This window comes from Pocillopora verrucosa, chromosome 7 (genome assembly GCF_036669915.1).
Source record: "Pocillopora verrucosa isolate sample1 chromosome 7, ASM3666991v2, whole genome shotgun sequence".
NCBI lineage: Eukaryota > Metazoa > Cnidaria > Anthozoa > Scleractinia > Pocilloporidae > Pocillopora > Pocillopora verrucosa.
Window position 1 is genome coordinate 3,707,282 of NC_089318.1, and position 26,482 is coordinate 3,733,763.

The window sequence follows — 26,482 nt, forward strand, 5'->3', positions numbered from 1 at the left end:
TTTTTTTTTCTTTCCATAATTTGCACAGATATAAATGACAGTATAGAGGAGTGTACCATGAAAGGGGTAGGGGGCGTCAACTAGCTCTTGCAACGTGAAAGTCGCCGAATTTATCTGCGAATGTTTGGGTAAGTATTTGTAGAAGCAATCAATCCGGGTCAAAAATAATCTTTTCAGCGGAATTTGAAGTTTTTAATGGCTTTAATAATCTGGAGCAAAACAGGTGTCTCACAATAAATTTCTGTATGGAGGAAACGGGTTTAATCTACAATGAAAATTAAAGTTTAGGATCCAGGCGAAATTGTTTCATGAGAAAGTCACCCGTTTTATTTAGAAATTCCTGAAGAAATATCTCATTTGAAGAGCTCCTTCACTGAGATAGAAAAGTTCTAGAGGACGCAAATGAAACCGACCATAATTATGCTTCACAGTTGACAGAACATTTTCGTCTTAAGATGAAGCTTTTAATAGCTGTTATTGTACTTTAGACTTATAATGAAAAATTGATTGGTCGTGAGCGTTCGTTCAACTATTTACAATAGCGTGTGAAGTTGACATAATAACCCATTTTGCATTAGTTATGTTTGAGTTCGCAAAAACTTGTCTTCATTTTCGCAAAAAAAGTGTCTTCATTTTCAGATTGTTCAAAAAGTTTATAATAAAACAATTAGTGAATTCGGTTTTCGCATTTTATCATGAATTATCAAACATCGTGACTGTGTTATTTGCCTCAACCTTCTGCTTCGGTTTTGATAATTCATGCTTAACCTCATCCGATAATCGCTTTTTGGTGGCTGAAGCAAAAAAAAAAAAAAAACACTCGTGTCTTTCACGCAGTGAAAAGACACCCGCAAAAAGTAACAAAATGGGATAAGAATTTCTCAGAGGATTTGAGAACAACGATCGAAAATAAAATTTTACAATAAAAGTCGTTTTGTAACGTTTTGGAACGTTTTGTGACAAGTTGACGTCTCACGAGCTAATCCGACGCGAGCGAGCATTATGCAAGAGCAGCCACAGATCGCCTCTCTTTTTGCTTCGCTTTTCCCGCCTATTAAGAAGTGCATAAAAAATAAAGCAGTTGGATAATAAATAACTTAATACGCGTTTTGGTGTGTAGTATCGCAGAGTATTTTAACTCGTTGATTGTATTTTAACTCACCCTGCGGGCTCGACAAAACTCGGCACAACTCGCATAAATACTCAGCGATACTACACACCAAAACGTCTAATAAGATATATACATATATATATATATATATAAATATATAAATAGGAGCTAGCTAATATAGCCTAGATCCGACAGACACGGTCAATGAATTAGTCAGCGAAGTCAAAGGAAGAAATTCTGTAAGCGGTTGTTGTCGAACCAAATATAAGCAAGTTGGAGTAGTTTCTTTTTGCATGCGTTTTTACTAAAAAAACTAATCTTCTCAGGCTTGCCGAATATGAGATTGTTACACCCAACTCGGTGCTACATGCCTCGTTGGTGTAGAATTACTGAGTTAAGGAAACCAAAACTATGCATAATGTATGATGAGCTGAAATAAAGTCTAGGATGGCAGAAAATTGTTAGTTTTTCCCTATTTTTAATATTTTCCAAGCATATAGGGTTCGTGATCGTAGCAGGTACGCTGCAATTAAAGAAATTACAGAGATGAAGCCTTAAATTAATTCAGGCTTCGACGGGATTCTAACCCGTGCCACCCAGATGCCAGCTAGGCGTTACTAACAAACTGAGCAGGTAAAACAGTAAATGGTTTGAACCCGGGGGTAACATGTAATAGTGTAGTTTGATCGTCCGGGTGAGTGTAGTCCTGAGAAGGACTGTTGTCGGTAGTGGTGACTGACGTTTCGACAACCTGAGCGGAAGTCATCATCAGAGTCAAGTCAGAGTCAGAGTCAAGGAGTCGACTCTGATGATGACTTCCGCTCAGGTTGTCGAAACGTCAGTCACCACTACCGACAACAGTCCTTCTCAGGACTACACTCACCCGGACGATCAAACTACACTATTACATGTTACCCCCGGGTTCAAACCATTTACTGTTTTACCTGCTCAGTTTTGTTGTCGAAACGTCAGTCACCATTACCGACAACAGTCCTTCTCAGGACTACACTTACCCGGACGATCAAACTATTACATGAGCAGGTAAAGTTAAGAGGGTTCTTCGTTCTGGTGACTGTGGTTCTTTTTCGTGTTTGAAAGATGTGATTGATTGAAAAATACCACATTAAAATGATTAAAAATTTAATTGTTTTCAATTTAAAGATGGTTTTTCAATTGAAGAAGGTTCACGTTGCCAAAACACAGCAAGTTTCCACTGATATATCTGCTTATCTCCTTTATGTTACTTGTGGTGTTACATGATCGTGACAACCTTACGCCAGTCAAGTGAATTTTGATTGACATAGTTAGAAGCATAATCGACATATCTACTCATAATAGTCTTATTTGGTTTATTAAGCTTGGTAGGTTGAGATGAAGTATAATGCCATTACAACATTTCAAGGGAAATTTCGTTTGATTCGTCAACGGTAAACTTACAAGGGGATTAAGTAAATCACACCGAAACGGGTTGCATTTCTGAGAAGATAAATGACAGAAAATAAAGGAAGGAAAGGGCCCTCTTGTGATCTGAACCTTTGGCATTCAGAAAAAGATCCAAATTTGCCCAAGGACCTCTTTAAAACGACAGCTCAAAAGACGAACTTTTCTTGAAAGTGCGTAAATTTTCGTGAGAAGTTCACCATCAGACGACTTTATTAACTGTCTCCAGTTTTCCTCTCGCCTTCTCTTTTCCTCCAGGTGTATCAGTCTGAAGAATATGCTGAGGGCGAGGCGAGGGGAGGCGAGGCGAGGGGGGGGGGGGAGTGATGACAGGAAGAGAGACGCAAAGATGACGTCACAATCAATAACATTTTTTTTCTAATTTTAAACAAATAGATTCTAGGTTTCCGTTTTTCTGTACAGTAAAAGAGGTTCACAGAAGACGTCAAAATTTGGTTAAAACATCAGCTACATTTGTGATCTATTGCAGACTCACGGCAACATGGAATCCACGGTTAAATTGAAAATTGCACATACTTAAAGGTAGACATCATTCCCGTATATGTTCAATAGTCTCTACTTAGGCTAGATTTATGCTACAATACTTTTTACAGAGACATTATGTATTACATAACAGGTTCACAGTTTTCCATGAACAAAGCATGGGGAAAACTTAAAGCCGCTTGCAAGAATATAAAATGCATATTGTCGAACCAAATGGAGACAATTGCATTTATCATCCTTCAAAAATTGGCGTGCGGAAAAAATAAAATTAAGTAGTTACAGTCTAACAGTAAACATCTGTGGCTTCGAGAAACAAAGGATATTTATTACACCAACTTTGTTGGAAGTGTAGCAGTAAACGATTCTCAAAACGAAGTCCACTAAATTTCCAGATAGTAAAGCCCCAATAAATCAGCTTTTTTTTCCTGTACAATTATTTAGAAACCTGTGTCAAATCTTTTGAAAGAAACAGAAAATTAACACACAACATAAAACCAATGTTATTTTTTCCACGGCCAAAGAGCAGCCACAGACGCGGCCGCTGAACTGACCAGGCTTGCGGCTGTCGCGGGCTCGTCCGTCCTCTGGTTACCTTCCGACGACTTGGACTGCAACAAAGCCCCTTGGTGAGTGGATGAGTCTGTCGTGTCAACCAAGTTGGAGGGCAGGTTTTCCCACTCGGTATCCGATTCACTGTTCGCGTCTTCCGATGCCGAATCGTTTTGATCACTGGAATCAGCGTCGTCGTTTTCGCTGCTAATCGATATCAACTCGGGATGACACTCAAACGGGCCTCCCCTATGACATGAATGGCACCCTTGTCATTAATATTTTGACTAAAACCCAACCGGAGCAAATTTCTCGGCTTATGTCTTGGTCTGTTTCCGCAGTTTCACTTTTTTCTTTTGTTGGGGGGTGGGGGGTGGGGTTAGAGGGGAGTTAGAGTTTCATCTCTCGGTAAGTAACATAATTTTGAAACTTCAAACTGTATAGATAACCAAATGGTTTTAATTTCAATTTGTAATAAATGAGCTGGAGAAATCACAAGATTTACTTTGAAACCCATAACTTTGCACTCAGTCCTTTCAATTTTTTGCAATCAACTTCGGCTGTCAACACTGTCTTAGATTAGCTGTCCCCCTCTCAGCTTGCGAACAGTTTTTGAAGATAATAGAAACTTACCGTCCAAGGTGGAGCGAGTTCAAGCAAGTATACAGATTGTGTAAAGTTCTCCTCGGATGAAGAAGGGAAGGTTCCACGTGCTAAAATAAAAAGCAAAACAAAAGTGAAAAAAGAAAATAAACACTCCATACATTTGAGATGTTCGAGTTACAAACTGATATTTTTATCAACAGGGATAGAAAAGAATGTTCATCTTCATCCACCATGATCTCAGAGACATTGAAATATCGATGCATATCCGTGATTGTAATCACAAAAAGATAACATTATTTCAAAAAAATTAAAAAAGAAAAGAAACACGAGTAAAAAAATGCTTCCTGCTCAGATAAAACGACAAAAGTTTTGTAATTTTTAATAACTGATAAAAAAATAAAACTGTGACTCTAAAAATCGCATCAGCGTTTAAAAATGGGAAATGCAATTCGTGTAAGCCACATCCAATGGTGACTTTCACCAAATCATTTTCTGTTCGGGAAAGAATCTTGAGGAAAAAATCATTAATTTTTCTGAATAGTTCTGTTCACTGAACTAACGTTTGGCTATACTCTTACCTGCGTGAAACACAAGTGAAGCACGTTTGCGTTCAATCGATCTACGGCGCTTTTAAAGTCCTTTTTACTTAATTCACGGTGACAAAATTCACTACAAGATAAACCAACAAATGAATTTATAAATTGTTCAATGTTGTTTCATAAAAATTGAAGAAAGGATTTTTAAAGTACAGAAAATGTGTTCGCAATACCTGTAGCTTATTCTTTTTGGTAGATTCACGTCCAAATAGAACGCCATGAGCTCCAGCATTTGACAAGCATGTGTAAGCGCGGCGGTCATCTTAAAAGCTGGTGTTTTTACAGAGATTTCTTCATCGGATGCTGAAATAAAAATCAACGACGGTGAGGTTCTTCTCCAATACACGCAGGTTTTTAAGAATAGCAGTAGGATAGCCATGGGAGTACTGTCAATCAGAGAGTACGAGGAACAGGCACATAACAGGTTACCCACATATACGATGTATATCCAGGGACCCCTTCCGATCCCGAGCACCACACTACAAATTAGTTGTACCGTTAAGCTTTCGAGCAAACCCTTATTATAAGCGCTGCCGCAAAAGCAAATTTACGTAGCAGGAAAATTTGATGCTTTGAGCAGGGGAGGGGTCTGTCAAGGGTCTGGTGCATGTAGGGCCAGACTCCGCCCAGGGCTAATAACGAGAGCAGAGAGGAATTGTAATTGTGAGTATTATGTGTACTGCACTGAGCAAGGATATAATCAAACGAGGCGAACTCGTACCTTTTCCTTTCTTAATCGAACTTAATCTAAACCGAAACGTTTTGTCGCAAAACCCAATTAACCCACAGTTATATTTCGTTTACAAAATCGAATATAACTCTACTTAGACGGACAAACAAGCACAGTCCACATGTTCTGCTTCAAAATTACGTCTATGTTCTTTATAGCCCAACTATCCATCCATTTAGAGAACAATTCTTGTTGCATAGACGATAGTAACGAGAGCTAATTCAGTGCAGCGTATCTCGGGCTTTAGTTTTTCGTCGCCTGGTTTGCTTAAGGTCCTTATTAACTGAAGTAGGTTATCTTTTTCGCGCCGGACTGGATTTAAACGAACAAGTACAATTAACAAAGGACTTACCGAGTTCTCTGGAGCCACTCCTGTGTGCCTTGACTAGAACAAGACAAAAAAATATTAAAATTGCTTCCAAGCGGGCTGATGGATAGCAAGGAGGGAGAAGTAATAGGATAACAAAGCTATTTAATTCTAATCTGTGCGCTCCGCGCTCTTAGTTTTCTGCGTGCGTTCGCCTAATTCGCCGTTTGCTACTATCAAAGAAGACGCAAGGTATTATTCAGATGGATACTAATTTGTTCTCTTTGAAATATTTGGTGCAGTAATAAGACCCATGTCGTATTATTCTCGGCCATGTTTTTCGCACGAAAAAACTAGCAGAAAATATGGTGAAATCCGAAAAAAAAAGATTGGATACGCTAGCCAGACCACCCAGAGGTTATATGCAACCACACAAGCCAGTAAGTCACAGTGTTTTAAAAGCGTACAACTATTTTGGTTAAGCTCAAAACAGAATAGGAAATCAACGGAAAAGCCATACTTGAATAACCTTTGTGTTCAATGAGTCTTTAGTGTTCCTTTTTCCATTTTCTTTCCTTTTACAGATTTGTATGAAAGTTTTAATTTTCTTTCGCCTATTTTGCGGAACAGCGTTTTTTTGTTAGGTTTTCCTTAGAAATCTTGCGCGGGAAATTGGCGCAAGGGCGACCACAACCGACCCCCTCGCGCATACTCGACATTTGACCGCTGTATCGCACATACCCCATTCGTGATACGATGAGTAGTCTCCATTCCCTGGTAAATATGCACCATTTATTGAGTACACCATCCGCACATCTTCCTCTTCGGACACCCAACGTCCTTCAATGTACGATGTACGGGTGGCCTCGGCCAGCTCCGACTCGCGGTTCCCGTCATTATTTTCACTCTCAATGTCACAATGGATATCTGAAGGAGAAAGATTTGTCAATTTGCTGCCCTGTAGATCCATCTTCCACAGATGGCTTTGCAAAGATCATAGGTAAATGAAATAGGTAAGACATAATAAGAGACGTTGCAGAAAATAAGCCTGAAAAATTCAAGCTTCGACGGTTGGGAGACATAGGTTTAAATCCTATCGAAGTCAATTAATATCTAGGAGCTCCGGGTTCGAATCCAGTGAAAGCCTGATTTTTTAATTTTTTTTTTTTTTGCAATTTCTTTCCTTGTCTCTATAAATTTGCAAAGCTCATTTCATTCCTTGTAAAAGCAAAATTAGCTACGTATAACTATGAGAAGACAGGTTTTGAAAATAGATGTGAAAGATGACAGGCTTTGGTCTACAATAAGGTCAAAATTTTTAGGAACCTCTAAGGAAACCACCACCACTGAAGATTTCCAGTAAATAACCAAAGATCCAGAACTTACTTACTCATAGCAACAAATGGTGTTATTAAATGATAAGTGGTAATCTAGTTTAATATAATAATATCTACTACACTGACTAGAGGCAATCCTCAGTACATGCTAACGTTACTAAATGCATAGTCTCCATACAATTTTTTTCACATTTCCTATGGCAAATTGACGAGGAGAATCTATTATATAGTCATGTGCTTCATAATATCTACTAGACTGACTAGAGGCAATACTTAGTACATGCTAACATTACTATGCATAGTCTCCGTACAATTTTTTTCACATTTCCTATGGCAAATTGACGAGGAGAATCTGTTATATAATCATGTGCTTCATAATATCTACTAGACTGACTAGAGGCAATCCTTAGTACATGCTAATGTTACTATGCATAGTCTCCATACAATCTTTTTTACGTTTCCTATGGCAAATTGACGAGGAGAATCTGTTATATAGTCATGTACTTCTGTAGTTGATGATCACTTCCATTATTCTGATGCAGGAAGAAATTAGATGTAAGTCACTTTAAGCTGCTAATCTAAAACATGACTTAAAGTATTACAATTTAAAAAAGAATTTCAACGGATAGATTCCATATTGCATGCATCTGTTCAGTAATAGATCACAGATAATGTCAAAATGTGTCATTAGAACAAAAAAATAAGGCTCCCAAAGTGAAGCCACATGTGTCACTGATGTCCTTATCACATTTTCACACCTTTTGAAATCTGCTTCTGAACAAATGCATGCCAAAATTAAATCTATTTGTCTTATATGACAAAAAGCAAAATGTTGTTAATGGTGCCACGTCTTCTATGTGTCTATCCTCCAATATATCATTAGTAAGGAACTTATCAAAATGCATCAGAAATTCAGCCTATAATATAATACCCACATGTAGGATACATAGCAAATCACCACATCATAAACAAATATTTTTTATCTGATTACAGTCATATACCTTCTGCAGTATCTCTGGGGGAAGGCTCATCCACTACTTGCAAAACAGGATTAACCTGTATGGCAAACAAGTATTTTTGTATTTGTGATAAACTGACTCTGCGGGCTTCACATAACTTCTCTGTGGTACACTCCAGTTCTTGTTTCCTTTTTTCTAGACCAGTCTGTTAGGAGTTCAAACATCAAGAACGATTAATCTTGTGGGGCATATCTGATCCCAGTAACTTGAAAAGTACGTTTGGGTATCAGCTAAAACCAAGGATGAAAGAGCATGATTTCTCTCTCTGAAGTCATTAAAATATGAAGATGGCATGCCAAAGGTTTCTTGCTAGAAGCTGAGTTAAAAACCTCTCCAGGGATTTTGATCATTTTGTTTGGCCAAATTATACAACCCTCCCTCTTAAAAATGCAGGTTTTCTTCCAAATGTTAATAAAAATGGAAAATATACCTTCTCTAAAGCAAAAATTCCCTACTATTTGCCACCAGGACAAAGTTGCAAAACCATGTTCCACAAACACATTCCAAAAATCACCTGAAACTGTAGTAATTGCTTTGCCTTGGTTTGCAGCTGTTCTGTGTGTTCTGTTTGCCTCAAGTGTGTTTTGTTATTAGACTCTTTGAGCACCCTAAGAGTTTGGCTTGCTGTGGATGAGAAGCCAAAAATGTGTTAACTTTGCAATTTTTTTTGAAATGGATAAATTGCAATTGAGAACATTATTGAAACTACACTGTAGGAAAAGGTGTTTTGCTATTTTGGTCTCAAAAAAAGGGAAATTTCAATGCTAAAATATCATATTTAGCATAACAAACCCTTTTCAGTGGTTACATCTGTTCAGTAATTCAATCAACTAAATAAATTAAATTAAGCTGAATGAAAACATTGAAAATTGGGATGATAAATGGAAATAATAAGCGGATTACTGTGGTTTAAACTTCTTCAATCTATCTAGAACCTTTCCTTTTTTTTTTTTTTTTCCCTTTTTCCTTAAAGTCTTGAATGTCCCCAGATATGATCAAATACTCTTTAAAAAATTATAGCACTAAGTATAAAATCCCACATTCTTGAATAAAAAAATGTCAACCCTGCAAATCCTTAATTTTTAATTCTCCCCTCTAGCTGCTTCAAATTTCGAAGTAAAATAGTTAGAAGAATTTGGAAATATATCAAGATAACAACTTCTACATGATAAGTCTGAGTATTCTCATTACCTGGTTGCTAGATAATTTATAAATATCACAAGGAGAAGTTACATGTTAATAATTTGTGGGAATTAAAGGATTTAAAAGGTATTACTGATACATATTACATTAGAAAATCGACTCACCTGACTCTGTATCAACAGTTGCTTCCTTGATCACCAACTTTAAAAGTAGAACTCTCTGTCTGCAGCCGATAAGTTCGCAATTCTGCAATTATAATCATTTGACTCTTTATATCAAATATCAAGGTACAGTTTGATTTGTCCAGAACAGTAAACATTTACAGTGAGTACCTGTCAGATAAATTACTTGTAACATTCTATGACTACATTAACATTTACTAGATGATTATTGATTGGAGCCGGTTTATTTTTTTCAGATTATTGACCTCCTTTTTCCTTTGGAACATCATAAACTCATACAGTATCAATGGGATCACATTCATTTGGTAATTACAGTAAAACTGACAAATTATTTTATTTCAGCCCTTCAAACTTTATTGCTGAAACAGAAACTTACCAATGAGAGAGAGTTTTAAAGGGTCTTTATAAAAAGTACAGAAGTAAAAGAATAATGTGAATTAACAAGAGAAAGTTCACCACATCTGAATAATCAAAATTGAGTCAGTGATTGAGTGAATTTTCCTTCCTTTCCAAAACCTCATAGTATGACTGAAATTACACCATGAGGCATAAAATGGCTCAGGCCAAGAGTTGTGAGAATTCTGCATAAAAGCCAGAGAATCATTCAGCCCCTAATGCTTTTGGAATGCCTAGAAGTTCTCTTTTACTTTCCCATCAACAGTACCCCTCCAACTGGCTTAACCCTTTAACTCACATGAGTGACCAAGATAGAATTTCTCCTTACAATATCAATACAAGACCAAGCAGACAAGTGATGAGAATAGAGAAAAATCTTAATTAGGGGATTATAAGTTGATCTAATACCAAATTCTCCAAACTAACATGAGAAGAACTATATCGCAGACATTAAGGAGAATTAATAATGAGATCTTGGGAGTTAAAGGGTCTAGGCTTTTCCACATTTTTTGCCCTTGCCCTGTCCCACACCTCAGCAACCTTCTCTCCACCAAAGTAAAAATTTTCAGTGTAATCTAATGTTCAAATACCTTAATAACTCCTTTAAAACCCTTTCCATCTTAAAATCATTCTCCATACTGTTCTTTATACATTACCCAAGGTGCTGACAAGGAAAATTTGCTTACCAATCAAAAGCTTCTTTTATCAGTGATCATTTCCTTCATTCTCATGACCTTAACATGTGATTCAGGGGTGATATTGCAGGGGGAAATTTGATGCTACACTGTAGTTACTCTTAGGGTTTAAAGGGTTAATTACATTTTCAGGTTAAAATTATTTAAACTAGATTGATTCAAATTTTCTTTTGCTTATGGACTACAGACAAAACCAAAGAAGGAAAATGAATCATGAAAGTTTGAAACTCAGTTTGAACTACAACAAGTACATTTGTGCTCTGGTGCGGATTAATTTAATAGATACACACAGTATAATTACGTACCAATTTGTCCGTCTTCTCTTGTTTTCTAATTACATCTAACGCTCTGAAATAACAGTGAAATCATAACGTGACCCTTTCGCAACAGCAAATTTGAAAGCTTTCGTGAAATCATAATATATTTCTATCAGTTTTTACAAGAAACGAATTTACCCTACCGTTTCTCGTATTCACTTTTTAGCCTCTTTAAAATCTCGAATTTCCTAAATTTCTCTGCATATCTGTGGGTGTAAAAAATTGAAATATTGATTCGTGGAAATAACTGGTAACAAGGAAGTTCTCCTCCTTGATTTGTTTTGAAATTTCACACCAGATTGTCTGAAAATGCGTAAATTCCGGTTCAGTTATGAAATAATTAAACGACGATTACCTTTCGGGGCATCTTTCATTAGAATGAAGAAAGTCTCCACTTACAACGCACGAATAACACGTAAAACTCTTTCTTTTGATACTACATAGCGGACAGGTCTGAAGTGACGGAGTAATCGTGAGGTTTGAGTCGGTTTTTTCCTCAAAATATTCCGCCATGGTCATCCACTACATCTTTGTTTTGCTGAGTTAGCTGAGATGAATTTTCGTGTAGACGTTAAACCGCTGACATATTGTGTACTCATATAATTGGGTATACAGGTCAGCGGAATTGCATTAAAGGAGAAACGAAGCGAGCGGAGGAAACAAAGACGCCATGTTCCAGAGGATTCGAGAATGGTTGTCACTGAAAAATTACCAATATCAAGTAACTACTGGCATCTACATGCTGGAGCCTTGGGAGAGGACGATTTTTAGTATCCTTTGCTACGTGAATTTCTTCATACCGGTTTGAGTAACTCCTTTGTCTTGAATCACCTACGCGTCAAATATTTACATCTCATACACCATTGCAGCTAGAACGTGTTGCTACATGTGCAGTAATGCATATAGTTGGCGAAAATTTCGATTTTTTGGACAACTTTTGGCCCATTTTACAAGTACGATCCCTAGAAGTCAGTTTTCTATCGTGATTCGGCCGTGATCATGTAACCTAGGCAATTTTGGTGGCATTTTTTTTGAAAGTGAGGCATACCCACATACTCTAAGCTGTACTGGAACAATGAAAGTAGGGCGAAAGAAACTGGGCCACCCATTCATATCTCATCTTGTGTCTTATTTCCCTGTTCTATTATTCCCTAGTGCTCCTTTTGATGAGATTTCCACAGTCGTAAAGGCAATCTATTTTTTTCATTGTTTCCTCTACCCAAGAACTGTATGAAATATGAAGTGTGGGGTTTCGAAGAAATCTTACCCCTTTGTTCAATCACAATCTTTTCCTTCTGGTGTCTCGTGGCAAGTAGATGTAAATAAATCTATATATATATATACTCAACAAAATATCGCGTTTCTGGTTGGTCAATGATGAATGCATAAATAGGTTATAGAGTGCAATAGAGGTTATAGAGTGCAATACAGAGAAGTTGCCATGGAAACACCAGGGTAGCGTGATGGAGTAATTTTTTCGAGATATAATAAATAAAAAATCGTATGAACCTGCTCGTGCATTTCGTGATTTATGGTCACTCGTGATGTTTTGAAAGTTCTCAAATTGCACTTGCCTACGGCTCGTGCAATTTTGAGAACTTTCAAAACATCACTCGTGCCCATAAATCACAAAATGCACTCGCGTTCATACAATTTCCTATACATATATATATATATATATATATATATATATATATATATATATGTATAGGAAATAATTGTTACTAGAACTTTCAGTTCAACAAAGGTGCACTGCCTCAGCAAGCATGAACGTAGAGAGTTAACTTAACTCTCTCTCTCTATATATATATATATATATATATATGTATGTATGTATGTATGTATGTATGTATGTATACATGTATATAAATGCAAAAATTTCAAGAGGGCAAATTGGGCAAGAGAGATTGTCAGTTCAAGGAACTGTCAACTTCTGAAAACTTAAAATTGCAATTTTAACAATTCCATTTGTTTCTTCAGGAAAGAAATTCACATTTGCTTAAAAATGGCATTTCCAAGCTTTTTGCATAGACTTTTGTAACTCTTTTAAATTGTTGAAGAGTGTCTGAAAATGGGCAAAATGTCATAATTGTTTGAATACTATTAACCTTTTGACCCCTAAGAGTAGTTAGTAGCTCATTTCTCCCTACAGAATCACTAAAGGTCACGAGAATGATAAAATTGCTCACTAATCAAAGGAGATTGTGACTGATATCCATGTATAGAGAACAGTATGGAGAAATGCTCTCTTGTGATGGGGTGTAAAAGCTTAAATTGGGAGTGATATCTGTTTCAGGGGTTAATTTCTTTGGTAAAGAAAACTGTTTGTTAAACATTTTTATGGTGGCAATTTATGTCTTGACTCTCAGCTACTATGAAGAGAAAATTCACAGTATTGTGGAGATATAAATTTTATTTAAAAGCTAAAAAACTGCATTTAAAATAAGTGGTTTACTGGCTCAATTAATAAATTTCCTAAAGTTCAAATATGATAACAGTTATTCAAAGTAGTCTTTCTCACTCCTTCACACTAGCAGCCTCTATGTACTTCAGTCAGTCCATTACAGGAGTTCTTCAGTACACTCTAACATGTAGATCTATTTATAATTATACTGCTAACCCAAAGTGCTGATTTGTAATACACCTGGCCTGGGTTGTTCAAAGCTGGGTTAAGATAACCCAGGGTTAGTGTGGAATTTGATTTCAGGTCTGAAAGCTTTGAAAGGAAATTCAGTTCAAATCTTTTTGCGCGCAATTTGATCATTGGATGTTCTAAAAAGACTAGGGAAAACTTTTCCCTGAGAGGCCTTTGAACAAAGAAATAAAGAAACCTGGATTTATATTTAACCCTGGGTTTGCGCTAAACACCCTTTGAACAACTGGGCCTTGCTCTCAGTTCCACAGATGTGTGTGGTAGTGAGAGTTTGCAATCCTATCATTCCTAACCTTGCAAGCAATGTTAGATTATTCCTTAACGTAAATAACACAGATGCAACACTGGTGACAATCCTAGGGATGTCTGTATATTCTACATATGCTTATTTACCAGCTTATATTTACAATGTCCTTGCATACTTTGGTTATGTTGAAGATTCCTAATCTCTTGGCTCTTGGCTTCACCATGATAGCAGCAAGACTGTTCAAAGTATTATAAAAGTTTATGCTCAAGAAGAGACTAAGATTCATTGCCAGTTTTACATCAAGATGAACACAACAATATACTATGCAATCGTGAAAGAAACTTAAGAAGTCAATGCAAAAAGAGGATGTATCAAAGAATCAATTGCAGATGATTGTTTCAAACATGGAGTTAAAAAATCTTAAATGTAATGTGCATGGAACAATTTACCAATCCACTGCAACTGTAAAGGCCAAAATATGTTTTGTTGTTATAATTTAAAATCAGATTTGTTGGGTAAATTTAGAAAGAAACTGTGGTGCTGCATCAGTGGGAGAGTATGATAGGGTAATTTGGTGTTATCAACTGGGTTGATAATGTAAATTGGCCACCATAAAGAGTGTCAAGGCTGATATTTTTGAGTGTTAGCCCTTCATCATTTGCTCTTACAAAGGGCCAACACTTGAATCATCAGCTTTTAAACTCTTTATAGTGGCCAATTTAGGTTATTAACTGAATTAATATTACTAAATTACCATGAAATAAAATACTTCCTTATGTGTTATTTTGTTTTTTACAATGGTGATGTTATGAGTATTGTGCACTGATATGATTTTCATTCTACCAGCATTCAATTTCCGTCAATTATTTGTAGTTGACAATGAGAACGATATTCTCTTTTACACTTAAAAGTTTTGAAAGTGATCTTCGTGCTTTAATTTAACTTTATATCATACAGTGATAGGTCCAGAATACTTGCACAACTTTTTCAACCAATCAGATTTAAAGCTTAAGCCAGTCGTGACTTGGTCACTCGCATTTTCTTGTGCTTCAATCAGTTTGCTTGTCTTTTCTGTTAGTTCCTTGAGAGCTAACTATGAAATTCTCCTTTCTGTTCACTGGCTTTTGTGATTACTTTGGGTTTCACAACACTTAGTCAAAAAGCGCTCCACCATTACCTAAAATCATCAAGGGGAAACAGTTTGTAAATTGCTTACGACAATTTGGTTCTAGATCAAGAAAACAACTTTTACCTGATAAGTTTAAGTTTTCTCATTACCTGTCTGGATATTTTGTCACTTACTAATCACCTCTGGGAGGTAAGAGAGTTAATTAACCCTTCAACTCCCAGATCAAATTTGTAATTCTCCTTACTATCAACCATACAATTCTTATAATGTTGGTTCAGAGAATTTAGTATTAGACCAACAAATTATCCCCAAATTGATACTTTTTATTTTCATCACTTATCTGGTTGTTATTGCATTGATAATGTAAGGAGAATTTCTGTCTTGGTCACTCGTGGTAGTTAAAGGGTTAACGAGTGAAATACATCCTTTAACCAGACGTTCCTTAAAATGACATACTTTTAAACGTTTAACTTAAACGGTTATCTAACTCTTGTTTAACTTTTACGATTATAAAATGTAGTGTTGTTCTGGAATCCGTAGTGAGACGCATTTTAAAACGTTCACTAAAGGCTCCAAGAACCTCCCGCTTCCTTCCTCTGTCCCTATCGGATCAATAGCAGTATCTGAGCGGCTACGCACCATCCCCTCCCCTAACCCAGCATCAAATCTAACTTGTTATCAGTTGACTGTTTTAGGTTTAAGGTAGGGGTAGGTGCGGAGTTTCTCAGAAACTGACATTGATCCTCCTTATCAGTCAGTTAGCAAAGCGGTGCTCTCGTCTAGAAACTCGTAATGAAATTTTATTAGGCAAAAAAATGAGCATATCTTCCTTTTGAGGAACAACGCAAGACGGGCCAGTTGTGACAGAAGTGCAAAAAGGACAAGGAGAGCAGCCAGCGCAGGAAATGAGCAGAGAAAGGCGACCAAGATCCATCGAAGCACCACCATAACATGCTTGTCGGGTCCCTCAGGCTTGGTGGTAGAAGAGGAAAGAGTAGCCGATGTAAGGTTGATCACAGCTATGCAGGCTAACGTGATCAAAGACAACGCTCCGAGTTTGTCTGCAGTTGGGTGACGGAAGGGTTTCATGACGAGATGATGGACTAACATCAGAATACAGGCCACGGACAAGCAGAGGAAGCGGATCATGGAATTTGGAATGAAGGCGCGGAATGTCAGAAGAACGAGCCGGCTGCCTATCAAAACACTTTCCCAGTAGAGAGTGCCGCGATCATTTTCACGTGGCGGGCGGAAGGGACCGTGCAATATCTTTGATATTTCGTCGCTGCATTCATGGCGCACTTGAGCTTTTCTGCGGTTCTGTCTGCTGCATACACTTTTGAGGAGCCAGCGAACGAGAAACGGAAGGGGAACAATGCAAGCGCCAACAAACTCTTTCCATGTAATTGTCTTGGCGTAGAGCAGACCAGAACCCCAATACAGAACGCCGACAAACGGGACCACAAATATAACAGTATATGCCAAGAGACCATGCTGCCACCATTGCCAGCAAACGATGTTGCCATCGATGTTGAGGCGCCATTTGGAGCCGATGGGAACACACTGCATGAGTTTAAGAGATGTTTCTGTCAGACGCTCGTAGCCCAGTAACAAAATCTCTACTGCAGCCGCGACGTAATGAGTGAATGATGGTCTTCCCTTTCCCATTACCAGATTCAGCGACCTGTGAAGGAGGTAAACAATGAAAACTTGCGCAATAGCAGCGAAAACGAGGGAAGATAAGAACAGCTCTTTGGTCACTGCTGTGAGGCCGGCAAATGGGCAGCCGAGGTTTTCGTCCAAAACGTGGACTTGAAAGTTAAACGCGGCAACTAAGGTGGAAATATAGGGAACATTGGCCAATGTGTTCTCCAATGATTCAGTGAGAAGCAACTCTGCAACTTGGTAAAAATAAAAGACGATCCTCATATAACCATACTCCGGTTCTTCAGCTTTGTGCAGAGATGAATCTCCCTCCATCTCGAAAGAGATCTGTCCATCTGTTTTAAACCACAGAATTTGACGTTTCAAATACAGAACCAGCGGAGGCTTCTTCAATAGATAAATGGTAAACAGTACGGTGTAAAGTCCCATAAGAATCCACAGATAATTCCATCTGCATTTGTGGGATTGTCGACATTGTGACGAGAAAAGCGTTTCTGAGTATCCTGTGGCACATCTTCCACACAGGATACCGGACCTAAAGTCACGGCAACTGTTGTAATCATTACCTTGATATAAATCTTTGCGTTGAGGACGACAATACTCCCATGGACAAGATACGAATTTCAAGGATGAAATGTTACTAGCGTTTGTGATTTTGTAGCCCCAGAAATTGGGCTTTGCCAGAATGTTGTTGGGTCCATTGCAGTGGGCACCAAATGGACAGTTTTGACATCTGAAGCCTTTATTGACTTTTAGTCCTTTAGAGAAGCCACGTTGAAGACTGTACATTTTAGAGGAGCACATGCTGCAACTGAGTATCTCAGATGTTAAATTTATTCGACAAAAGTTTCTGTCATCTCCTTCGTCGTAAATAAAATGAGAGAAATTGGAGAAGTAGAGTTCGCTGCCAACTGCACATTGGATTGTTGAGCTAGAGTCCATCTCGAAGTAGCCTCCGGATTTTATTTGTATAACAGGTCCCCGTGTGAACCTGTTGCCCATATCGGAGTGAAAAGAGGTGTTGAGTATTTTTATCGGGCCTCCACTCTCTGAATAAAAAAATCTTCTATAACGAAACGTAATCCCTCGGAATTCCTCACTTAGCTTCGTCCGTTTGAACACGCAGCTGTTCAACTCAACTTTGGCGCTTCCGTGTCCAACATAAATTTGTCCTGTGTCACTTGAGGCAAAGTTGTTAATGAACTCGCATCTTCGAAATTTGACATAGCTATTGATGATCTGAACAGCCCCTGCCTTGTGTCCAAGGTTATTTTGAAACGTAGTGTCCTCGAGCAAGACATGATTGAAGTATTTCCACGTGCGATGGGTATTGTTTGTCACACCATTATCAACACATCCTCTATTTTCTATTTCATCCGTATCGAAAAGGAACATGAGTGCCCCTTGGCTGGTCCTATCAGTGACCTGGTGTTTGTAATATGTTCTCGTCCATTCGTCTATTTCAAGACCAAACCCGTCTCGAAACAAGCAACGGCGAATCTTGATCGTGTTGTTACCCTTGGAGAAGAACGCAAACGAATTGCTGGGTCTGCTTTTGAAGGTCACATCTTCTATTTCAATTGCTGCTTGAGAAACATTTGTCCTCTGTAAACGAGGTATAATAAGACGAATACCAAAAGTGGTGTTCACATGCCTCTGTACTTCTTTACCGTCAAACAGTGTGTTTCTCACCCGAAAGGCGATATTAATGGTGTTGTAAAGTAAACCATATATGTCGTGAGTGTTATTCTGGAATTTGCAGCCTTCGATAGTAACATTTAGATGAAAATTGTTTTTATAATACCAGTCCGAGAAGAAGATGCCCAAACCGTTCAGTGAAGAAGACATGGTTACGTTGACTAAGGCCAAGTAAAAATTAGGAGTTATGCTTAAGGCCGTTTTATTATTTTTGACAAAAGACGTATTGGAAATTATGACAGTTCCAGAATGACTTTCCTTTCCCCCAACTCGAAAGATTGCCGCAAGCAATGTCTTATTCCCTGATTGGTATGCGCTGTTATTGTAAAAAAGGGATTCGTGGACTCTGACTAAAAGTGTTGCATTTTTCCTTCCAAAGATTGTTACACACCTAACCTGATCATTATCCTTGCACTGTAGTCGATGAAATGTTACTTTGGCTTTCTGGGCTACTGAATAGTAAAGGCTACGAGGCGTCCTCTTAGAGATAACGAAGTTGTTCTGCTCAAGGACGACGTCATCGTACTTCTCTGACGTACTAGCTTTGGGGAGGTTGATCGCTAGAAATGGGCCGCCGCTGTGAGCTACCTTTACCTTTTCAACAGCGATAGACAGATCAATCTTGGGAGAAATATAACTGTTTAATACAAGAACTTCCCTTTTGAAATAATCTAAAATCCCATGGTTCAGGAAGTTAGTGTCCTTGATATCTAAAGAGAATTTCAAGACTTTCTCAGAGCCTCCAGAAAATTGTATTTTCACACAATGGCGAGAGTTGTTTTGAAAGAGAGAGCCTCGAATGGTGACATTTGCTATTGAGCTAGCTGTAGTGTTAATAATGACAGCTTCATTGGCGTTCTGATGGGTGCAGTTGATAAGTGTGATTTCAGAACAGTCTATAAATCTCAGGGGTGTTTCAAAGAATGTTATTCCAGTTAAAGTGACTCGTAGATCTTCGTCTGACCGATTAAAACAAAACCCTGTCAGGCATCGTATGTGGGCTCGAGTAAAGTTTAGACTAGTTATCGTTACGTTCCTTGTAATTTGCGGAATGCCACGATAATGCAACGTAAGTAGTTTCTTACAGTCGAACGGTTGCTGGTCTGTCCCGTTCCCATTAAGGACAATGGTTCCACCTGACGCAACTCGCAATGCTGCCACTGCTATTGTTCGGCATGGTGCTTCCATGGCACCGCATGCCTCCGTGTCATTTCCAAATAATGAAACTTGGACAATTTGTCGGTATGTTGCGAAACTATCTACAAACAAAGGTTGGTGATATATATTTATAAAAAGTCATCACAAAGAGAGTAAGCAATGAATTAGACTTTTAAAAAGTCGATTTGGCATCCATCCCACAGTAAGGAGTTCTAATGGGTGAGACTAATTTCAATCGACATTATCTGAGTTCGGTAATACTTTGGAAATCAGCTGGCTATAGTGTAACCTAAGGGTAACCAAAACTCTAAGCTCTACCTTGAATAACCGCTGAACACGTTTTAACTGTTTTGCATTTTTCTTCCGCAACTCGGCAAAGAGAAAAAGCGGAGAAGAACCAAAATGGATAGGAGAAAAGGATACTTGATCTTACTTGATCTGACTCTATGACTGACCGATTAAAACATAAAAGAGTACATTCTGAGAAGAATGAGCGGATGTCCTGTGTTTCCAACAAACAAACTGTTATGTTTACCGAGATACCCTTTAAGAGGTGCTTTTAAATTACGAGACAACTCTATTGCTTTGTTGCTAGAACTCTTGGTTAAGACGATTGACATGTATGGGAATTCTAACTGATAAAAAAATACATATGTTTTTTAGAATTTCAAGGGTGCTTCAGCGGAAGTCCCTGAAACACCACCCGCTGCTGAGTAAATTTCCTTTTCGATTTTCAGTTTCTATTGCGAGGAAAACAGTCGAAGTGAAATTTAAGTTCCTATAGTTGCTTCCAAGTTAAGGTCGTTGGTTAATTCGCGCTGAATTCTTTGCGGCTAACTCGAGAACACAAACAGATACCGTCGCAACGGCTCAATTTCTATAAAATAACTCAGATTACCACAGCGAAAACGAGGGCCTCTCGGAAAAACTGGGTACGAGTTACGATCGCTAATTTCCATAGACAGTTTGAACTTACTGCTTTCGCTACGTGTACACGGTTCTCTAGCTTCAATTTGTCTTTTTCCCTTGGATCCACGAAAACTAAAATATCTAGGCTCACTAGATTCGACCGCAATCGTTCATTTACGGCTAGTCTTTAAGACTGAAGGAATGGGTTGAGTTTTTTTCAGTAATACTAAAGATCTGTGCGATTAAATTTCCGTTTCCTTTACAGGTTCAAAACTTCAGTGAGCCTATACCAACCATCGAAATTGAAATTCAAAGTGATTTTTTTAATGTGCATTAAAGAGTTAACTTTTTCTAAATTCGCATAATAAACTCTGAGGATGTAAGCGGAAAGGTTTCGAGATCACTGTTAGAAAATGGTTCCGTTTTATGTTGAAATTGCCTAATTTTGACAAACTGATGGTTTCCTTAAAATGTGTCATCTTTAAAAATCCAGAGAAAGGTGAATTTAAAACAATTTGAGTTAAGTTAAGTTACTTGTGGTAAATTTATTTAATTACCATAACGTTCGATCAACGAATTTGTAGAAGATCCACTCAGATGAAAGGAAAAACCCTTACAACATATCACAAAATATTACACCGAAATTTGAAATAAAATTTTGCAACCACATCGCTCTTCCACACCGCAGACGTTAACGATCATAGCATTTCCGTCGTAAGTCATTTTTAATACAAATGAGGTCATGCACATAAAAACTTACCTGTTAAAGCACAAAGGAAGATCATGACTAACAGGAGAAGATACGATAACGGCCAAAGGCCTGCCATCGAGAAATCAACTTTATCTGAACTGCAACAGTCACTTATTTTCCACAGCCCTGCTCAAGTAGTACTAACAAGGAAGTTTTCAGTGTCAAAATATTTCAATTCCCTTAGAAAATGAAATAATGTGGAACCTTCATTCAAGGGACACCCACGGGACAAGAAAAATTGACCCCTGAATGATGTTTTTTTTTCTAAGCTGTGACCGTATTGGTCGGTATGGAAACTACTAAAATTTTGGTGGTTAAACAAGTTTGCAGCACTAATTTAGTTACTGGTGAGCAGCAGTTATGTTGAACGTTGTAATGTTTTTCTAACTTATGGTCAAACTAAGATAGGCATCTTCGCATAATTTAATTCCCCGCAAACTAAGAATGACAACAGATATCGCCTTTCTCGACACCCTCGTAACGAGGGAACCAGACGGTAAACTACACACAAGTGTATATAGAAAGCCCACACACACTGACCAGTACCTCGCGTATGATTCACACCATCCACAATCAGTAAAACGCGGTATTGTCAAATGTTTACATGACCGGGCTAAACGCATCATCACCAAGCCATCAGGAACAGCCCAGGAGAAGAAACATCTATCCACAGTTCTCGTCGCCAACGGCTACCCTTCGCCTTTGTTACAGAAGGTGACTGAAACCAGGAATTCAGCACTAGGGAGGAAAACAGCAGAATTCAAGTCCACCGCAGTGCTGCCATACATCAAAGGAGTGGTCTTCGAGTCCGACAGCAGACTAAGATCTCGACTAGTTAGACCAAAAGATCTCGCTCCCAAACAAGCCAGATGGCGTAGTCTACAAGATACCATGCGCATGCGGCAAAGTCTACACCGGAGAAACGGGACGACCCATGCAAAAAAGAATGAAAGAACACGACAGGGATATACGACTCGCACGCACTCAGAATTCCGCGGTTTCAGAACATGTTAACGGAACCGGACACAAGCCGCTGCGGAACGCAGTAAAGTTTATTGACCGAGACAACCATTGGTACACAAGGAAAGCGAAGGAAGCAGTTCACATAAGACTTAACCCGAACAACATAAAAAGGGACAACGGAGCCGAAATACCGGAAACTTCAAAATCGATACTTCGATTTAAGACTGACGCAGTTTTCCACAGTGACTTCTTTAAGTGAAGCATAGAGAGCTTATTTTAATGGACTCGACTGCGGCTTGTGCGTCGTCCCAAGCAGAATGGCAGAACCTTCCGCGGTAGCAACATGCTCAGTGAGGTATATGTGCGGTCTGCCATGGGCATGCCAGGCTCTAAGGCGGCCCTCGAAGAACTCATGAGCCGAGTGCTTGGTGACCTATTGCAGGAAGGCATCGTAACCAAAATCGTAGACGACCTGTATTGCGGCAGAAACTCCCCAGGTGAACTCCTGTTGAACTTGAAGAAAGTCTTACAAGCCCTACGTAAGTGAGGTCTTCGCCTTTCCGCATCCAAAACGAGCGACAATCCTCAGTCCAGTATGCAGTATGCCTGCATATTGACCGACAGCAAATCTTGCGTGCAGGCTTATGAAAAAGCTTTGCAGAGGAGAATTCTCAGCGAGCCCCCGGGTATCTACCTTTCTGTCTACCGTGAGCCGTTAACAGGCTTCTGTAAGATACTTATCTGGCTCTGCAATACTACCGTCAGATTTCTCCTCCGTGTGAGGATGAAGCCTGCCAGGTCTTTGTCTTAACAAGGATCACCAAGGATGCTGTTATCAGACTCACGTTAATCTAAGACGTACTCAGTGGCAATGAGCATCTTCCGTTCACCAGTCGCACTGCCTGGTTGGCCACACAGGCGGAAAGTCTCGATTTACGACGCATGCATATGCATCTACAACAGGGAACGCGTCCTTCGAAAAAGCTCACCAACATGAGAGATGTCAAAAGGTACCTCAATGTTGCAACCATCGCAAAGGTTGGCTTACTCGTTGTTAGGCGAAACGAGACTCTCGCTTCCACCTGCGAATGCATTGTTTTCCTTCGGCAGGTACTAGAGGGACTCTTAACCGGGTTATACATTCAGCTCAGTCACTCATCCAGTAATCAACTCAAGTCTGTCACTATCTGTATGCCCTGGATATAAATTAGGCCATCGACCAAGTGTCTAAAGCTTGCCAACAGTGTGCTGCCTTGCGTAAAACTCCGAAAGTGCGGGAGGAGCAGTCAACCTCCCTTCCACCGGATGCCATTGGTGTTTCGTTCGCCGCAGACGTTATCAAACCATCGAGACAGCTCGTACTAGTGCTACGTGAATGCGTAACTTCTTTCACAGTCACGACACTGTTAGAGGATGAGCGACACCACGCACTACGCGACGCTATTATCCGCCTATGTGCCCAACTGAGTCCACTAGATGGACCGCCAGCATTCAAGGCCCTAACTGAAGATCAACAACTAAAGCATCACAGAATCACCATAGAGGTCGGGAATGCTAAGAATCCTGTATTGGAGAGGGTGGTTCAAGAGATCGAAAACGAGTTTCTCCGATCCGACCACCTAGGAGGACCCGTGTCTTTGTGAGACTCGCACTAGCCACAGCCAACCTCAACGCACGCATCCTATGACGTGGCCTTTCCTCTAGAGAGATGTGGACACAGCCAGATCAATTCTCAAACCAGCAAATACCTCTGCATGACCAAAGCATCATCGTTAAGCAGAACGAGCATCGTATCGCCAACCACACTCACGGCGAGAAGGCGAAGGCCCCCATCTCGACATCTGCTACTCAAGAGGTTCCTGATGTCAACCTTCCTACTGAATGATATGAGCCCTGCGAAGACACCCACCCGGATCCAGTTTTAAACTCCCCCACCACAGGCAATGACTCTGATACCTTTCCCTGGCACCGCAGATCCACACGCGTGCAACGCTGTCCGGCACGATACGATGACTTTGTTATGAAATGTAACTGAGTTATGGACACCATGAACTCTAGCTAAGATTTCGACTCGAGTTATCGACTCCAACTATGTAACTCCCTACTTGATAGAATTCGATTAATTTTCTATATAATTTCTATATCCATTACTGTTGGCTATCTGCATCTAACTTGGTATTTGTCATGTGCCCATGGAGCTCGTCTACTAGTTTATAAAGTTCGAGGGTAAATGAAAAGGAAACCACGCCAGTACGGGACAGTGGTACGCTAGTTATAGGCCTGCGTGGCCGCGCGCTTCGTTCTAATCCTTTAGTGTCTGTAAGCCCGCTCGTTCTGCTATCGTCATACCAGTTTCATTAAAGCCTCAGTTGTGTTACGGATCGTGTCATCGATTTACTGCTACTTCATTAACTGGCGTTGAACATTTTTAACTCTTTAACCCTTAAGAGGAGTTAGCAGCCTATTTCTTCTTTCAGTATCGCTAAAGGTTATAAGGATAATAAAATTGACCTCTTATGGAAGGAGTTTATGACTGATACCCAAATTCTCCTTGTCTGTACTACAGGAAATGTATAAAGAACAGTATGGAGAATATACTCTCTGGTGATATGGTATAAAAGGTTACAGAGGGGGTCATATCTGTTTCGAGGGTTAATTCCTCTACTAAAGAAAACTGTTGTTTAAAATTTTTATGGTGGCAATTTATCTCTTAACTCCCTCAGTTATAATGTAGAGAAAATTCACAGTATTGGGGAGATATGAATTTTATTTTAAAGCTAAAAGTCTGCATTTTAAACAGGTGGTTTACTGGCTCAATTACTGAATTTCCTGAAGCTCATTTGATAACAGTTATTCAAAGTCATTCTCACTCTTTCAAACTAGCAGCCTCTGTGTACTTGAAGTCAGTCCATTACAGGTGTTCTTTAGCACCCTGTAGCATGTAAACTTTTTTATTTATTGATAGCCTTAAGTGCTGTTTTTTTTGTAATACACCTGTTCCCAGTTCCAAAAAATGTGTGTCATGGTGAGGGTTAAAGAATCTTAAATGTAACGTGCGCAACAATTTACCAATCCACGGCAACCGTAAAGGCCAAAAGATATTTTGATGTTGTAATTTGAAATCTAATTTTTACATTAACCTTGAACCCAAAAAAGTAACTAAGGGTTAAGCATGACTTGCACAGGAACAGTGCATGCAGTTTGCTTACTTTCCAGCCCTACCCACTTTACACCTTAATATCGGAATGTGTCTTCTCCATGCTATACAATTTATAAGATGCTGACAAGAAGAATTTGTTTAAGAACAAGTCTCTATAAGAATCAAACATCTAGGGAAATGAAAATTTTCAGCCCCCCTTCAAATTTTGCATGTAGTTAGGCGTTCAGGGGGGATGCGCAAAATACCCTTTTTAAAGGTCGCAGCACTTTTGTTGCCATGGTAACAACGGTTGCTTGTTCGAGGCCGGAGCCTTATTTTCATACAAAAACGTCGCAAAAAAAGAGTGAAATGTTTATTTCTCTATCTCAAGCTAAATACAACATTACAAATTGGCACTTCTACCATACATAGTAACATCGTTCATCTTCAATTTGATACATTTAATTTTCCCTGGGAGTGAATGTGAACACGCCAATAGATTAATTATCTTGGTACAGTTTCGGTCATTTTTGTTGTCGGGTAAAACAGGGAAAACGTTTATCTGAATTTCTCCAAAAGTACGCCGATTCTGGAACTAAAACTACCCACCTAGCTGGTTATAATATTCTAGTTTTTAAATATGTAAAAATCTCTGCGGGCCTGCCTCTACTTTTTATAGGGGCAATCCGCGAAAAAAGCTCAAAATCAGATGTTGCATAATTTGGCGATGTTTACATCTAATGTTCTCAACAACAAACGTTTCAGACAAGTGAAACGTGCGAGGCTTTGAAAGAATGTTATCTTATGAGCAATATCCCGAAGAGAAATCTCTTTTATAGGGGCAGTTCGCGAACGAAGCTCAAAAATCAGATATTGCATAATTTGGCGATGTTTACATCTGATGTTCTCAACAACAAATGGTTCAGAAAATGAAATATGCAAGGATTTGAAAGAATGTTATCTAATGAGCAATATCCCGAAGAGAAATCTCGCCCCTGGTTGTCATCTTTAAAAAAATTGATCAACCTTCATGGAGTAGGTGGACTACTCGACGTAACTACAAACATTTACTTCAAATCGTGTGCATATCATCCAGATTCCGAGTGCTGCACCCTTTTTCATGGGAATTCCAGCGATCCGAAGTCCTCTGAAGATACACTGTTATACTTGTATGTCATTTAAAACATGTTGAAGTCGGCTGATTTATACAAAACTATCCTCACACCGGTCATTTGTCA

The 26,482-nt window shown here is 38.9% G+C and overlaps 3 protein-coding genes and 1 pseudogene across 3 annotated transcripts; 2 read left to right on the forward strand and 2 right to left on the reverse strand.

Moving 5' to 3' along the window:
* Positions 1 to 2,912: 2,912 nt before the first annotated feature.
* Positions 2,913 to 11,489, reverse strand: LOC131786559 (beclin 1-associated autophagy-related key regulator). The gene is made up of 12 exons (XM_059103612.2): positions 11,288 to 11,489; positions 11,076 to 11,138; positions 10,921 to 10,963; positions 9,507 to 9,588; positions 8,714 to 8,823; positions 8,182 to 8,344; positions 6,585 to 6,770; positions 5,889 to 5,921; positions 4,980 to 5,109; positions 4,789 to 4,879; positions 4,238 to 4,317; positions 2,913 to 3,853 (listed from the first exon to the last, which is right to left on the reverse strand). Exons 1-12 carry the CDS (start codon positions 11,449 to 11,451, stop codon positions 3,556 to 3,558), a joined length of 1,443 nt encoding a protein of 480 aa, XP_058959595.2. The 5' UTR covers positions 11,452 to 11,489; the 3' UTR covers positions 2,913 to 3,555.
* Positions 11,490 to 11,577: 88 nt separating this feature from the next.
* LOC131786557 (serine palmitoyltransferase small subunit A) lies at positions 11,578 to 14,615 on the forward strand. The gene is made up of 2 exons (XM_059103610.2): positions 11,578 to 11,702; positions 13,922 to 14,615. Exons 1-2 carry the CDS (start codon positions 11,603 to 11,605, stop codon positions 14,029 to 14,031), a joined length of 210 nt encoding a protein of 69 aa, XP_058959593.1. The 5' UTR covers positions 11,578 to 11,602; the 3' UTR covers positions 14,032 to 14,615.
* A 345-nt stretch (positions 14,616 to 14,960) lies between these two features.
* Positions 14,961 to 21,290, reverse strand: LOC131786564 (uncharacterized). The gene is made up of 2 exons (XM_059103616.2): positions 21,152 to 21,290; positions 14,961 to 19,583 (listed from the first exon to the last, which is right to left on the reverse strand). Exons 1-2 carry the CDS (start codon positions 21,216 to 21,218, stop codon positions 15,712 to 15,714), a joined length of 3,939 nt encoding a protein of 1,312 aa, XP_058959599.1. The 5' UTR covers positions 21,219 to 21,290; the 3' UTR covers positions 14,961 to 15,711.
* A 1,410-nt stretch (positions 21,291 to 22,700) lies between these two features.
* Positions 22,701 to 23,990, forward strand: LOC136282237 (uncharacterized; annotated as a pseudogene).
* Positions 23,991 to 26,482: the final 2,492 nt, after the last annotated feature.